The following is a 16,211-nucleotide window of genomic DNA, read 5'->3' on the forward strand; positions in this document are numbered from 1 at the left end:
GCAAGAAAAATAAGGCACGGAAAACATTACTTTTGGTAGCAAATGACATCCTGTGAGCAGTCCTTTATTATAGTCATCAAAAATCTGATTTCAAGAGATGGTCACAGTGTGGGGTAATGGGGGCAACCTTCAGTTTGAGAGCAGGTTTTTTTTTGGGGGGGTGACATCGGAGCCAACTGAAGTCATGACCGAGGCAGCTTTTGTGAAGGAGATTGCTCATCTGTGCGGGTGAGCAGTCTTCTTCAGAACGAAGCTTGTTCAGCAGTTGTTGAAGCTGATGCTTTTTAGTTGGAGGGTACATCCCTCTGGACGGGACTAGGTGAGCCCCGTATTTTAAAATGACCCTGCCAGACTAGTTTGGTCTGACCAAGCTGGCTCTGATTACATGACCCCTACCTCAAAAGGGACCTGCTATGGGGCCCTAACAAAACCAGTCAAAGATAGAGAAATGGGAGAAAGACAGAGCTGTGCATCTGAGCAAAGGCGAATAGCCGAATCACAAAAATTGCCTATTCGGCTTTGGGAATCACCTATTTGGCTTCAGGGAGATTCCCAGGTTTTGGTATTCAGTCGACTTGACTCGAAACCCGAATATTCCCGAAACAGCTAATTTTTGGGGGTTTTTTGGTTCGGGTATATCGATATGCACAACCCTACTATTGAGATACTTTTTGGTATCTCAATAGCATCTAATGTTTGAAGGTATGAAGTTGTTGCATGGCTTCTTCTCTGACTAGGTTGTTGCCTCCTGAAAGATGAGGAAGGGCAACTTTTAAAAAAGAAATTTCCTCCTGGATTTATGATCTGTCCTTTCCCTAGGACTGTGGCTTGAAAGTCTTGTTGCCATTGGAATTTAATTCTTTTTTCATAAAACACATTGGCAGGTTAGGTAAATTATTATCAAATGGGTTTCATATGTACTAATGTACATATAGTTTATAGTTAATAGAAACCGTTAAGGCATTTTAAGTGGACATTTTGAAGTTTGAATTAGCTGACTAATACATTGGACAGTTTACACTGCATAAAATGTTACTTAAGTCTTATTTCTGCACCCTCAACAATACCCTAATCACTTGATGACTATTTTAGCAGTACAGTATTGCAGCCTGAATTCCATTATGTTTAGTACTGACTTGAGGCCATTTTCAGACACTGCCCCAGGGCTTTGCTTGAAGTGAAATCAGGAGTGAGTTTTAGGAACTGCTTTCTCCATTTTCCACTGAAAGTAAAGGTCACCCAGTGAACCAGAAGGGTTCTTTGAGATAGAAGTAAGATTTACCAATTTTCACAAGTTCCACAATTGTTTGATATTGAGAATTTATTATCAAATGGGTATTGAGACTTTATGGTAAAGAGATCATTCCTTCTTTTTATTTTATTACAGTGCTCATCTCTCCCCCTTAAGCATCTTGCCAGCTTCTGCAGAGTAAGTAGAAAATCCTTGTAGGGAGTAGTAAATAATCCTAACCGGTACTTTTTTGTATTATGGAAATTTTGCATTGTTTGAGTCTTCAGTGGATAAATACTGGTAGATCTGGTATAATTGGAAAACTGGCCAAGACTGAATTCATTTTATTAGCACATAGATCACCCACAACTCCCGAGCTATCATACTGTTCTCGCTCTGGAAGAGGAGGTCATCTGTAAAGTGGGTGTTTCCGTTCCTCTTGCTTCTGGGAGGCAGGACTAAAACTTTGACTTCCTGTCTCTGAGGAAACGCCCCCTCATTTCCAGTTCTTTCCTGCCTCGCATCGGGAGAGCAGGCTCTATCAGCAGCTCTCTACTAATTCTTCTTAGAAGTCTACTTTTCTTAAATTTTCTTTCTTCCTCCTCTTAGAGGTCTATTTTCTAATCTGTACTGTTTCTTTTTCTGTCTTCCTGCTGCACAGTATAGGCCTTTTTAGTCAGGTTTTTGGCTTTCCCGCCAAATCAAAGTGGCGGACGCTCCTCCTGACGCCTTTATCGCACAGGAAGATTTGGACCCCGGCTTGCTTGTCCCAGCCCAGCAAGTCCAACAAAAAACCCCTGGCAGCCACTCCGGTGGTTCTAAGGGGAAGAGCAAGAAGAAGCGGGGAGACGGTTCCATTAAAAGGAAAGGAACCGATGCGGCTCATGTTAAAAGTAACAAAAGAGCTCGCGCAACTACTGTCCCCCGCTCTCTTGCTGCGGCCGCGCCGCGCAGGCTCTCCTCCGTGGTGATGAGGCCGGAGAACCCGACGGCCCCAGCTGTGCCACACGCCGCAACCTCAGAGAACGCTCCAGCCGGTAAGGCGCCGACTCCCTCCTCAGAGGGTAACGCGCTCCCTCTCCTAGCCACCATAGAGGCGACGGGACTGCTGTCCCTTAAGGCGGAATTCTCGGCCCTAATTAAGGAGGCCTTTGCAGAAGGCATCAGAGCGGTGCAGCTTGCTTCCCCTACCTCCTCCGTCCGTGACTCCTCCGAACTCTCTGTTAGTGACCCGGGGGAGGGCCCCAGTTCCCAACCACCCCAAAGGGAGGGAGGGAGCCAGTGGCTTACCAAAGCAGCCCTTAAGGCTCCTCCGACCAAATCAGCCACCACCACAGTCACTTTTTCCCCTGCCTCTTCTGACGATGAGAGGGAAGAAGGCGAGTTCTCCTCCGAAGGAGAGGACCTCGCTACCGAGGAAAAGCAACTCAGATTATTTAGCCCCGATGACTATCAATCCCTACTTTCCAAGACCCTAGCAGCCCTTGACTTAAATGCAGCTTCTGACTCCCAGCCTCAAGAGAAGCAGTTAGGGGCCAAAGAGTTCTTCCATATGCACCATGCTACTCCACATGTAGCCCCTGTCCCTGATTATTTCTTAACCCTTATCAATGCAGAGTGGGATAAACCCCTGGCTTCTCGCCAACCTCCAGCAGTGGTTAAGAAGCTTTATAACATAGCCAGTAACTTTGCTGATTTATTCAAGGTCCCTCTAGTGGAACCCGCAGTCAGTGCTCTCCATACCTCTGACCTAGTCACAGAGGAGGGCCAGGGCCTTATTAGGGACCCTGTCGACTGAAAAGCCGACTTGGCTTGCAAAAAGTCCCACGATGCAGCAGCCTGGGCCATCCAAGCTTCCATCACTTCAGCCCTTGTCTCTCGTGCGGCAATAGTCTGGGCCAGACAACTGAGTCAACTTATCCCAGAGGACGACAGGAATGCCTTGGAGGGGGCCTCTAGGATTCTAAAAGCCGTGTCCTTTTCTAGCAGACTCCTCCTTAGACACGATGGCCTTCGCGGCTAGAGTCATGGCAACCACGGCGGCAGCTAGAAGGGCATTATGGATCCGCCCTTGGCAAGTACAACACAGATCCAAAACAGTTTTAATGGGGTTCCCCTTTCAGGGAAAGAAGCTTTTCGGGGAAAAGCAGGAAGAAATATTGGTTGAAACCAAGGATAAGAAGAAGGCCTTACCCAAGGTCTTCAGTAAAGTACAAAAAAGCTTTTCCTCCCAGGGTTCCTTTCGTACCTCCCACACCCTGTCTAGGTACAGATCAGAACAAAGAAGAAGTCAGTGGAGCTCCTCCAGGGGTTCCTTTCGGAGGGGGGGCCGCTTTTCCAAACCCTAACGCTTTACCAACTTCCAGGGAGAAAGGAACGACAAATTCTTTCGTCCATCAAAACAATGACGCTCCCATTCAGCCTGTGGGGGGCAGAGTGACCCAATTCCGTCACCGGTGGAAAACCTCCCACCCAGATGCCTGGGTATTCAACGTCATCCATCAGGGCTACCAGCTGGAACTGGTTTCCACTCCTCCAGACCGTCTGGTAGCATCGACTTGCACCTCAAACAGAGAAAAGCAACTCAGAACAGCAGAAGCCGTCCGTCATCTACTCGACATCCAAGCCATCGAACCAGTCAATCCACAGGAGCACTCATCGGGAGTCTACTCCTATTTCTTCACAGTGCCAAAGAGAAACGGAGATTGGAGGGCTATCCTCGACCTCAAGTTCCTCAACAGACACATCCTCAGAAGACGCTTCAGGATGGAAACTGCGTTCAATCACAGAGGCTCTACGACCACAGGACTTCCTCACATCCATCGACTTAAAGGAAGCCTACCTACACGTCATAATCCATTCCCTCCATCGAAAATTCCTCCGTTTCCACTTTCATCTCAGACACTACCAGTTCCAGGCGTTCCCCTTCGGCTTGTCATCCGCCCCCCGGGTCTTCACGAAGGTGCTTGTAACCTTGATAGCCCGGGCACAGGAGAAGGGGATCCGACTGCACCCCTACTTAGACGACATTCTGATCTGTGTGTCATCAAGGGATCTGTGCCTCAACCACACCAGGATAGTCATTGAGCTTTTGGAAGTCCATTGTTTCCTGATAAACAAGGAAAAGAGTCATCTTTCCCCTTCCCAGCATCTGCTTCACTTGGGCGTCCACATAGACACAGTCTTCAACACTCTGTCACTGCCAGAGGACAAGGTAACCAAGATCTCCTCCTTAGCCAAGTTCACTCTTCTCTCCAAGTCAGCTCAGATCATCAACCTAGCAAAACTCCAGGGCCTTATGATCTCCACCATTCCAGCAGTACAGTGGGCCAGACTTCATGCCAGGACCTTGCAGTGGTTCCTTCACCTGTATCAGAGGGAGATCTCCCTCAGGTCTCGCAAACGCTTGATTATACCCAAAGCTGTCAAGTCGAGCCTCCAATGGTGGGCCTGTCCCAGCAACCTCTCTCAGGGTCTTCAATATATCACTCCTCCTCCTATCCAGTTGTTCACCGACGCATCCCTCTCGGGTTGGGGAGCCTCCCTTCTCAACCAACCAGCGCAGGGCCTCTGGAACTTGAAGGAACAACTTATGAACATCAACGCCCTGGAAATCAGAGCCATCCGGATGGCCCTACAACACTTTCATGCTCAGGTCAAAAACCAACACATTCTCATCAGGACCGACAATGTGGCAGCGAAAGCGCACATAAACAAACAGGGGGGCTCTCGGTCCTTGAACCTGCACAGAGAGGCCAAGCTCATCCTATCCTGGGCAGAGATCCATCTCACCTCCATTTCAGCGGAACATATCCAGGGGACAGTCAACACACAAGCGGACTGGCTGAGCAGACGGAATCTGGACGAGTCAGAGTGGTCCCTACATCCGGAAACCTTCCTTCTCCTCTCCCAGCACCTGGGCTTCCCGCAGGTAGACCTTTTCGCGTCAGCTACAAACCACCTGCTCCCAAGATTCTTTACCCGCTACTATCATCCTCAGGCGGAAATGACGGATGCCTTTCTGTCTCCGTGGCCGAAAGTTCTTCTCTACGCCTTCCCTCCTCTTCCACTTATCCCCAGACTCCTGCGACGGGTAAGGATTCTGAAAGCGTCAATCATTCTAATCGCACCATTTTGGCCGTGACGTCCCTGGTTTCCAACCCTCATGGAGATGTCAATCTACAATCCCTGGAGACTCCCAGTGCGACACGATCTACTCAAACAGGGTCCCATATGCCACCCAGACCCGGGGTGGTACCGCTTGACCGCATGGCTGTTGAAAGGGACCGGCTCTTAGCCTTAGGCTACAATCCAGAAATTGCGGACACCATCGTTGCGTCCCGGCGTCCATCCACGCATCGCATCTATGGCACGACCTGGAAGACCTTCGTTAGGTGGTGCACCCGCAAGCACGTGAACCGCTTAAAACCCCAAGTTTCTCACCTGCTGTCCTTTCTCCAAGATGGACGAATCAAGCCAGCCACCCTTCGCCGACAACTTGCCGCAATAGCCACCTTAGTTCCCAAGATCTCAGGCATCCAGATAACTAAACATCCTCATGTAAGGGCCTTCCTTAGAGGGGTCAGTCTCTCCTCCCCAGCAGTGGCCATAGATTTCCCACATGGAGTCTCCATACGGTTTTATCCGCCCTCTCCAAGGCACCTTTCGAACCTTTACGTTCTACCGACCTAAGACATCTGAGAATGAAGGTTTTGTTCCTAACGGCCGTTACCTCGGCTCGAAGGGTCTCAGAGTTGGGGGCTCTTTCGGTTAGACCAGAGTTATGTACCTTTCACAGGGATAAGGTGGTCCTTCGCCCAGACCCGTCCTTCCTCCCTAAGGTTAACACCAAATTCCATAGGGACCAGGAATTAGTGCTGCCCTCCTTCTGCCCCAACCCCCAACATCCCAAAGAGAGAGAATGGCACACTTTAGACCTCAGGAGGGCACTCAAGATCTACATCTCACGCACTGAGGGCATCAGGACCTCTGAATCCTTGTTTATCAATTTGTCAGCCCCAAATAAAGGCAAACCCATGTCTCACACGGCAATAAGCCGCACCATCAGATCTTGCATTTCCCAGGCCTATAGCTCCAACAAGTTGGCCGTGCCACAAGGCATCACGGCCCATTCTGTCAGGAGTGCCGCTACCACAGCTGCCCTCCATCGACAGGCTTCCCTAGAGGAAATCTGCAAGGCGGCGACCTGGTCGTCCGTCTCCACTTTTGTCTGTCATTATAAATTGAATCTGTTCGCTTCTGCGGATGCGGCCTTTGGCCGCAGAGTCCTTCAGAGCGTTTTGCAAAATTCTTAACCCACCCGGGCCAGGGACAGCTCTTGTAAGTCCCACTTTACAGATGACCTCCTCTTCCAGAGCGAGAACGAGCCTTGGATACTCACTGTGAAGGCTCCTTCTGCTCTGGAATACGGAGGTCATCTGGCCCACCTCTCAGGAATTTAGCATTTTGTTCAGGATTAGCTAGTTCGTTTGGGGATCTAGCAACTTCCTGCCTTTTCCACAATGGAGCCACGGCTCTTAGTTGAGTTGCTGTTACTAACACTTATTGTTTTCTTCTCACAGTTACTGTTGTTCCTTCTATTTAAACCTTCCTGTCCTTAAAAAAAAAAAAAAGGAATTTAGCCGTTCTTGTGCCCTATAGCTCGTAAAGTTTCAAACTGGAAATGAGGGGGCGTTTCCTCAGAGACAGGAAGTCAAAGTTTTAGACCTGCCTCCCAGAAGCAAGAGGAACGGAAACACCCACTTTACAGATGACCTCCGTATTCCAGAGCAGAAGGAGCCTTCACAGTGAGTATCCAAGGCTCGTTCTTCTTGTTTGTTCCCTATGTGAATATGCAGCCTTTTCTTTTAACAGGTTCTAAATGAGGTTTCCCCCCATAGATTCTCTGTATCTTTTTTCCACTGTTTTTTCAGGCTTCGCTGTTTGCAGTGGGCCATTTCCCTCGTTTCTTTCTTTTAAAAACCTTTTCTCCCTCCGCAGCAGCGTGGCCACTCCGCTCCTGGCCACCGCAGATTTATCTTCTGCCCTCAGGAATGAGCTGCCCATGTCCCTGTTTCTCAGACTACTGGCTGTGTTTTCTGTCTTCAGTCACATAGCCTTGACTCTGATCTGTTCCTGCTCACAAGCTTCTGCTCTCTCTGTACTCCAAAGATACCTTCTCCCATCTAAATTGATTGTGCAGTTCCTCACCAAGTTTTTTTCTATGGCTGATACCTGAACTCTAATTACTTAGGATATTTCTATATGTTCTATTATCACAGCAGCTCAGGGGTTTGCAGATGATAGGAAATCACTTGGCAAGACACAAATTCCCTATGAATTTGAATGCTGCCCACTATAAAATGTATGAAGCCATATTACCATGGAAGGATCACAGATCAATACTCATTCTAAAGTTTTCTAGAAAGCCTAGCCTGGTAGAAATCTAGAAACATACTGCAAGACTAGTGCATGTTGGGTGGTTGTGTCCTTCCTGCTGAGTTGCTTAAAAACATCTTGTACAGTGGGATCTTCAAGTAAGTGAGACACTAGGTGCTACCATAATATGATAGTTCGATTTAGTAGAATATTTGTATCCTGCCTTCCTCTAGGGATTTAAAGAGACTAGCAATATGGCAGAAAAATGTAATAAGGACATAACCCAAACATTCATGTAAATAGAGTTGGACAACAGAAAATCCACTTCAGTTAATATCTAAGTGTTCTGTTCAGAAATTGTTCTGTTCGGTTGAATGAACAGTTTGTTGAGAATATATGGTTGAGAATATATGGTTGAGAATATATGATGGTGGTGGTGGTGGAAAGTACCTTCAAGTCACAGCTGACATATGGCAACCCCATAGGGTTTTCAAGGCAAGAGACTTTCGGATGTGGTTTGCCACTGCCTGCCTCCGTGTTGGCTGAGAGAGTTCTGAGAGAACTGTGACTGGCCCAAGGTCACCCAGCAGGCTTCATGTGGAGGAGTGGGGAATCAAACCTGATTAGAATCTGTCGCTCTTAACCACTACAGCATGCTGGCTCTCAGAATACATAATGGATTATTATTAAATGTCTGTGCACTGAGCAGTCTAGAATACTTTTAAAATCTGCTTTTCTTTTGGCACAAATAACCTCTGCATGCTGGGTAAAAAATTAACCAAACTAAGAAATTTGTTTATTAATACGAATAATCTCTCTTTTAAAAGCATCTTGGAAAGAACAATTAGAGCAGCTGTAGAACAACACCTCTTTGATCTGCAGAGCAGCATAGATCAAGATCTCAAGAATTTACAGCACAGAAGGGTGTGTCATGAAGCAAATATTGAGGGAGATGAAGAAGGATCTAACAACCAGTAAGATTTTATTTTATCATACTGCATATTTGAGTACTGAAATCACAATGAATTATGTAAAATGCATTTTATCAATTCATTATTAGGGTCATTGGGATTTTAAGTCATAGACTAGAAAAGGAGGATGTGTTCTTCAGTTCTAGTTTAATGTAAGCGAATTGTAGTAAAATGTGTAATGTGTTCATTGTTTATAGTTTAGTGTAACAGTATAATGTAAACACATGGAATTGTATTAATTGTTTATAATGTAGGAATGTAATTGTATAGGGCTAGTATTTGGAATGCATAAGGACTTCCAGTATATTTTCAGTGGTGTCATGCCCTCTTTCTTTTAATTTAAAACCTGCTAGGGGTATGAATTTTAAAAACCTCTGAATTATAAACTCATCTTTACTTTGGGCAGTGATCTGGAGATTCGAGCCATTTCATTTGAAGTAAGTCTGTGTATGTATGGCCTGATCAGTGCCCGTTTGAGGGAGGGACGAGAGAATTATCTTAGCTTTCCATGTCTCTCTAGACTAAATCTATAGGTGGGTATGAGAGGGAGCAAGCTTATTTCTGGCAGTTCTAAATAACAGTGACTGGAGGGGTTTGGTATACGAGTGTTGAAGGGTGGGCCCTTCAGTAAACTCTTCCCTTTTCTGAATGTAGTCAACTTGACTCCGATTAATGTATTTGAAAAATTATTATTAAGTGCATTTATATTCTACCTTTTCTCCTCGAAGCTCAGTATGAAGAATATAGTTCTCCCTTCCTCCATTTTATCCTCACATCAGCCCTGTGAGGTAGCTTAGGCTGGGAGAGAGGGACTTCATGGCAGAGGATGAATTTGAACCATTTCTCCTCATCCATTGATCTAACTGCTAAACAACAGTGGCACTCAGACACTTATTTGTTCTCAAGATACCATTATTATAATAACAAACAGCTCCTCCCTACAAAAAAGATTAACATGGAACTCTTTAATTCAATAACTGTAGCCAGTCAAATATTGATAAATTTTATGACCCCTCCCCAAAAGTTTTGTTTCTTTTAGTAGGAGTCATACAGAAAAGAATGTTACTAAAGATGGTGAGAATTTTGGAGACTGCTCTGAAACAGTGGATTGCACTAATTTAGATAATGAAGTTCTACAGCCTGATTCTGTATTTGAAGAAGAAGACAATAATCAGGTAAGGGTAGCACAGAATGCTTGCTGTGTGCTTGAGTGCTATTTCCTATAGCTATAGTCTGGAAATGCATTTCAATCTGTGAATAATCTCCCAACTCTTTTGTACAAACTAAAAGCACGATCATTGGACTTTCTGGTATTTGAGAATGAATATGAGATTAACTATATATCCTTCTTGGGTGTAGGGTTGGTTACAACAGTACAGCTTTAAGATGGTCCTGCTGCATACCTATTCTCTCTAGTATCAGAGGAGCATGCCTATTATTTTGGGTGCGGTGGAACAAAGGCAGGATGGTGCTGCTGCACTCGTCTTGTTTGTGGCTTCCTAAAGGCACCTGGTTGGCCACTGTGTGAACAGACTGCTGGACTTGATGGGCCTTGGTCTGATCCAGCAGGGCCTTTCTTATGTTCTTATGTTCTTAATCTGTTCTAGTTGTCATTCCAAGTTTCCAGTAGGTAGCATATAAAGTTGTCTGAGAGCAAGACAACTCTTAGGCTGATTTTATAGTTATTAATGGGTCGATTTGCCAAGGGTTTAAACATGTTAACATCAGTAATATTAACCACACAAGTTCCATACTTTACATTGTTACTGTTTGGGTTATAACAGTTAAAATATGGAGATATGCAAAATAGAGAGGAACAAGAGAGGGACACACAAAGACTTAGCTTCAATGCAATTCCAGTAACTAGGCCTACGTGGCTACACCTAACCAGGTTAATTGTGTTGGTGAAACTCACTCTGCAAGTGGCCTACCTTCCAGGGGTGACTTTCTTTAATCCCAGGAAGGTCAGAAGCTTGCCCCTTGGCTTCTGGCTGTTTGGGTAGAGAAAGGGACAGGTGGCAGCAGAGACTGAGGTGTGAGGACTCATACCCCAGGGTTTTACAATTTTGTGTGTTGCTGGTGCTGCTTCTATATTTGGATGGGGTTGACCCCAATAGATTTGTTTTTAGATTTCAGATTTTTCTGAAAACCTGGGGCTTTTCTCAGGTTTGTAGAAAGAACTGTCTTATTTATTCATGGCTTCATTCTCTGGATTTTAAATATGCGCAGATTTGGCCATGTTAAGAATTAGTATATTGATATGTTAGCACCACTTCCTTCCAAACTATCAACGTATGTTATACTAGGTGTGGAAAGTACAATATGGGCTACGATGGCTCTATAACAGTTTTTCCACTGCTGATATACTTCATAACTTTTCATGGTTTTCAACTTGTTGAAATTACAAAAAGCCTCTTAAAGAAAATGAGGTAGGTGAAGTATGAGGTATTAAGAGTAAAAATTGTTAGAGTAAACTGGCAGACTGTTCAATCTTGGAGCATTCTGACCTTGCTACGAGGGTTTAACAAATGAGCAAAATGTGGTTGGTCCTACTCAGTTGCTGCTTTCGGCAGGATGAGTATGCTTGTTGCCAGCAGCTTTGCATCTCATTCCACCCTTGTTGCTGCTTTATTTAGTAACAAGGATTAATAGTACCTTTTAGAAAGCCGAACAGACTTGTTTCATTTTACATAAGCTGAGGACAAGTCCTCAACATGTTTGTCACTATTATTTTATCATGATCTTCAAGCCTCAGATGTGATCTATGACTAGTACATTTCAGTGCTCAGGTTTCAAAAATCTGCTTGCCAGAGGCTTACAAATGGGCCAAAAATGAGAAGGATGATATGTGGTATGTTTATCTACTTTGATATGTTGTACTCATGCCATGTTTGTATAAAGTTAAAGGAGCTGTAGTTCTTGGAATATAAAAACTTATTTGGGTCAGACTTTAAGTCATGTATAAAACTGTAACTTTCTTTCTTTCTTACAAAGCAGGCAACTGCGAATGTCTTGACTTTCATAAAGTATCATTTAGAAGTCTCTGGTTTTTCTTCAACAGGTAGCAGGCATATTGTTGAAGCCATGTAATGGAGGAGGAGAAGCCGAAGGGTCTCTTGGAGATACGTATGTATTTCAACATATGTGACAATATTTGTGAACCAGATGGCCTTGACAGTTTTGTTCTTAAACCTCAGCTTTTGCTTGTGACTATCAGAGGAATATAGTAGCATTCTTTTTAAAAAGTTACCTTTGGAATCAATTTCCAGGGCATGAGGAATTTGTATTTGTTGTCAGATAGGTAGTGTTAAATGTCCACATGTCTTTTTTGTCTAAGCTTATCATATGAGGTCATTAGAGTATAAAGCCTGTATTTTGTGGTATTGGAGTAAGGGGATGCTTGCTGCTTTTAAGTGACTGAGCTTTTATTATTGTTGGGGAAGGCAAAGTAAGCAAGGAAATAATTTAATGTAAAGCCAGCTGGCATCATGCCCTTCTCTGCTTTATTAAGAATTTCAGGCATATAAACTGTGAAGTCCTAGAATTGTCTTTAAGTTAACTTTAAAGTTATCTGAAGTCACGTGTTCAAGCAAGCTTTGGTAGTGTTGTATGCTGTGGCTAAAATCAACTAAATTATGGTAGTGGAACCTATGGCTTAGTCACAATTAAACCTCCGTTTGTAATATGCCAAACCTGGTTAATGGCCATGCTCATTATTTCCCTGACCCCTTCTCCTCTTGTGTAGCCGTGGAGATTGAAGACTGAAGTCTTCAAGTAACCCCAACTATTTGTGACATCTGAATGTGAACACCTGGATAAACCAGAGTTCTTTTCCCTCACAAATCAGGATTAGAAACCACAGTTTAATTATGGTTTTACAATCCCAGTTTATAGGAAACTAATTCCAATTTATCCATGAGCTCAGACGTCATGAGTAATTGTAGTTAGATGAAGACTTTTTCTTCCTTCTGTGTTCATTGTGCAAGAAAGAGGAGGGAGTACTCAAGCACAACCACTAGCTAGGTTTGTGCTTATCACAGAGTTTGATCTGTGATGTCTGAATTGGCAAGCCATGATTTGCTATCAGCAGCAAACCAGAATCAGAAACCAATATTTCTAACTGCGCTTGTAAACCATAATTTTTGTAAATTGTGATTTTCATGCTGTCTGAATTAACAAACCAAAAGTTGTACAGCTCAACCTTCAGAGCATAAGTTGCTCAACCTTTGGAGACCATGGCACCAAGAGAGAGGAGTGCTGAGCAAACAGTTTGAAATGTATTCTTTTTTTCGGCTCTATGCTGTGGATACTGCTAAGTTAAGCTTATACCAGGCCCCCCCAATGTGGTGCCCATGGGCACCATAGCACCTGCTGACACCTTTCCTGGAGCCCACCAAGTGTTTATAGAAAGTGGGCAGGGCCAGGTGCGGCTTTTGCCCAGCAAGACTTCTGATTGGCCATTGGAAATTTGATTGGCTGTGCAGATTTTTAAAAACATTGCTTTGGCAGCCTCTGCCACCACAGCACAACGATCTTCACTGTGTGACTGAAGGTAAGCTGCAGCAGCCATTTTGTGGCTGGCTCTGCCTCCTGCAGCAGCCATTTTGTTGCTGTGCCCACCACACTGTGTCAGAATTGCAAAGGTGCCCACAGGCTCAAAAAGGTTGGGGGGGCCTGGCTTACGTGTATAGCATAAAAGAATCAATTGTCTTCACACATGGTCTGAGATAATTACTCAGACAATAATAAGACTCTCGTTATAGGCAAGATTGTGCATCATTCGATGATGGCGACAAAATGACTTCACATGTGGTTCTGGTAAGACTTTGCTCCCCCCTCCATTTCTTTTGTACATCTCTGCTGCAAATCTTAAACATGCATGTATACTTTGCAGCTTCACTTGGAAGGGCATGTATGTTTCCCCTGAATCAGGAAGGTGGCAATTTTATGAAAGTGGTGTTTTCTTGGTTAAGTCTGCAGGGCTCTAGCAAAGAGGCACATGTGGGTTTTTTTTAGTGTACTATTTGGTTGGTAGTTCATATTTGAATCTAAAATTTAATTTTATGGAAAGGAAAACACACAAATAGCACAGAAAAGTTTGACCGAAACATGCCAATTCTGTTACAAACTGATTAAAATATTTTTGCTACTTATTTATAGGGTTTTGATAGCAAGATTTGTGATCCAAATGCCTATACTGAATCAGGAGAACTGAAAAACAGAAATAACAATGCTCCAGAAGCAACACTGTATGTCCCTGTGCCACATCTAGATTTGAAGAATGTGAATGATGGTGACAATTGGGAAGGTAATTCTGACTGCCTTAATACTTTTTGATCAACAGAGTAATTCTAAAGTACACAGTGTTCAGAAATGCACATTGGATTCCTCATAATATTCACTTATCGGCATTTGATATCAATACCACATTGATATATGAGCTGTTTAAAATGGGAGTGACAGGAAAATAGATGCGTAGAACAACAGAGAGAGTTTGGGGCTGAGTCTTTCAGATCAAAGAAAGCCCCTGATTCTAAAACATGAATCCCTGTACAAGTCCATAGAGGAGAAATTGCTCAGATCCTAGTGATGTCCCTGTATGTAACCTGTTTGGGCTTAGGTATTTGCAAATCAGTCAGCTTTTTGAAACTTATGTATAATTAAAGTGCATTTTGTAATGCAGTTAACATTTACAAATATGTAATTCATTTAATTGCAGAATTATTCTCTGCCCATGGTACCGTAATTCTATTTTGTCATAAATTACAATTTAAAGGTAACCATAGCACAAATTAGTGTTATTAGTGTCAGACTATACTTTTTGCTGTAGTATGATAACAAAAACAAAGATTCCTTTAATTACTCTTGGAAGGCAAACAAATAATTGTAGACCAGGGACATGTTCAGCTTTTGGTCTTCTGTGAGTTTTTGAACAATAAAATATGTAATCATGTTTGAATTATGTATATTTAAATAACTTGCCCCCAAGTAGTTTATACTGTTGCATTGTTGAGCCTACGGTAGTTTGATGGGTATACCCATTTTAACCATGCTTTTAGATTCAGTTCCTAAATAAGTGAATAGCTTCCATGCTAAATTTCGTTTGAATCTAAGCAAAAGAAATAACTCTTCTACCCACTGATCCATTTAAGGGGGGAGGGAGAGCTGGTTGTTTGCAATAGTGGGAGTGTCTGTTTTTTACTTTGCTTTTAGCCATGAAGTTGGGACAAATAAAATCTTCTGTTGGTTTAGTTCTGTAATCTAGGGCCAGGATCCACAGAGGCATGGTGGGTTACATTTCCCCCCCACAATCTGGAGCCAATGGATGCTGCTCTTAAGGAACTCCTGACCTTTAGTGGTGGGGCGGGGGAGCAAGGGAAAGGCTTCACAAGCCGAGAGGCTGAAAACCCCTGTGCAAAAGAAGTCTTTGTGTGGCCCTTTGGATCTTGGCCTAGGCTTGATCATCCTGTTCTTCCTGGGAAAATCTTTTGAGTTCTCATGTGCTGAGTTCTTCAGTTTAAAAGGCCTGGTAGATTTCCTCTTGTGAGAATCCACACTAGTTCTGTGGTATACAGAATCATGTAGTACCCTGTGATAAAGAATCGGGTCCAACTGTGTTTATGTTAATGCTTGCCATTCTAATTAAAACAAGTGTTATGTGTTGAGTGCATAAATAGGGTTATGGACTTGCTTGTGTTTTGAATGGGATTAATGCTCAGCCAATGTGAGCAAAAACTGTTACGTAAATTCTGTTTTGTTTAAACTGTGTTTTGCTAAAAGATGGGAATGCATGTGGCATTTTTGTCTGTGAGCGCTGATTACCACTTCTGGAAAGCCTTTTCATTAATAAAGGGCCTAATTTTGATAAGTGCTGTGTAATCTTCATTCACTACACTTTAATGGGAGCTCAGTGCTCACGCTTGGCCCAGAGTCAATTGGAAGACTTTCCTTGTGGTGTCCTACGTGTTATATATGGTTTGTTCTAATTGTGCAATGTGTTCACTTCAGTATTTTTTGCCATTTTTTCATTTATTAGCGCCATGCCCTATCACTTTTCCCCTCATTGATTTCAAAACAATGCATCTACAGAGAGAAGGGGAGGGTAAGTATGGTTCGCCATACATTCAGTTATCTGCCGTTTTCGTGGTTTCTTTCAAATTGCCCCTTTACCTGCTGCCTCCTGAGGAGCTATAGTACAGTGATAGAGCCCATGTTTTAATCCAAGCTTCTCCAGTTGAAAAGGATCTCATGTGGGTAGGCCTGGGAAAGGCCTCTATCTGAGGCTCTAGAAAGCTGCTGCCAGACTACACACAACTTGGCTAAATCGTCTACTGGCCTGTTGTAATGTAAGGCAACTTTATATGTTCATATTGTAGTAACACGTTGCACTATTTTTTTTTTAAGGTTTTGTACATCTTTTAACTCTAAAATACAGTTTTATTCTTGGTGGAAAGCAGGTAGAAGTGGGCTAACCAACATTTTGTTGTGTCATTCTTTTATGCTTTAACTTTTAAATATCAGATCTGCACTGGAAATTAAAATATAGAACTTGTTTTTTTATCCAGACAGCAGTTAACATTGAAAGCCTCCCCCTCCCCTCGTGAATGAATTTCAAGGGACTAACAGTTTAA

General features: G+C 43.5%; 1 protein-coding gene across 5 annotated transcripts in view; it reads left to right on the top strand.

Moving 5' to 3' along the window:
- FAM13B (family with sequence similarity 13 member B) overlaps positions 1-16,211 on the top strand; it is an 81,494-nt gene that overhangs the window by 44,669 nt on the left and 20,614 nt on the right. For 2 of the 5 annotated variants that reach the window (XM_056867355.1, XM_056867357.1), the window contains exons 8-14: positions 1,388-1,429; positions 8,437-8,583; positions 9,620-9,755; positions 11,642-11,706; positions 13,344-13,398; positions 13,741-13,888; positions 15,617-15,682. In XM_056867355.1, the coding sequence (XP_056723333.1) occupies positions 1,388-1,429; positions 8,437-8,583; positions 9,620-9,755; positions 11,642-11,706; positions 13,344-13,398; positions 13,741-13,888; positions 15,617-15,682 (659 nt within the window). The remainder of the gene's footprint in view (positions 1-1,387; positions 1,430-8,436; positions 8,584-9,619; positions 9,756-11,641; positions 11,707-13,343; positions 13,399-13,740; positions 13,889-15,616; positions 15,683-16,211) is intronic. The other 3 variants (XM_056867356.1, XM_056867358.1, XM_056867359.1) reach the window with 3 other exon arrangements.

Source organism: Euleptes europaea, chromosome 1, assembly GCF_029931775.1.
Source record: "Euleptes europaea isolate rEulEur1 chromosome 1, rEulEur1.hap1, whole genome shotgun sequence".
NCBI classification, from domain to species: Eukaryota; Metazoa; Chordata; class Lepidosauria; order Squamata; family Sphaerodactylidae; genus Euleptes; species Euleptes europaea.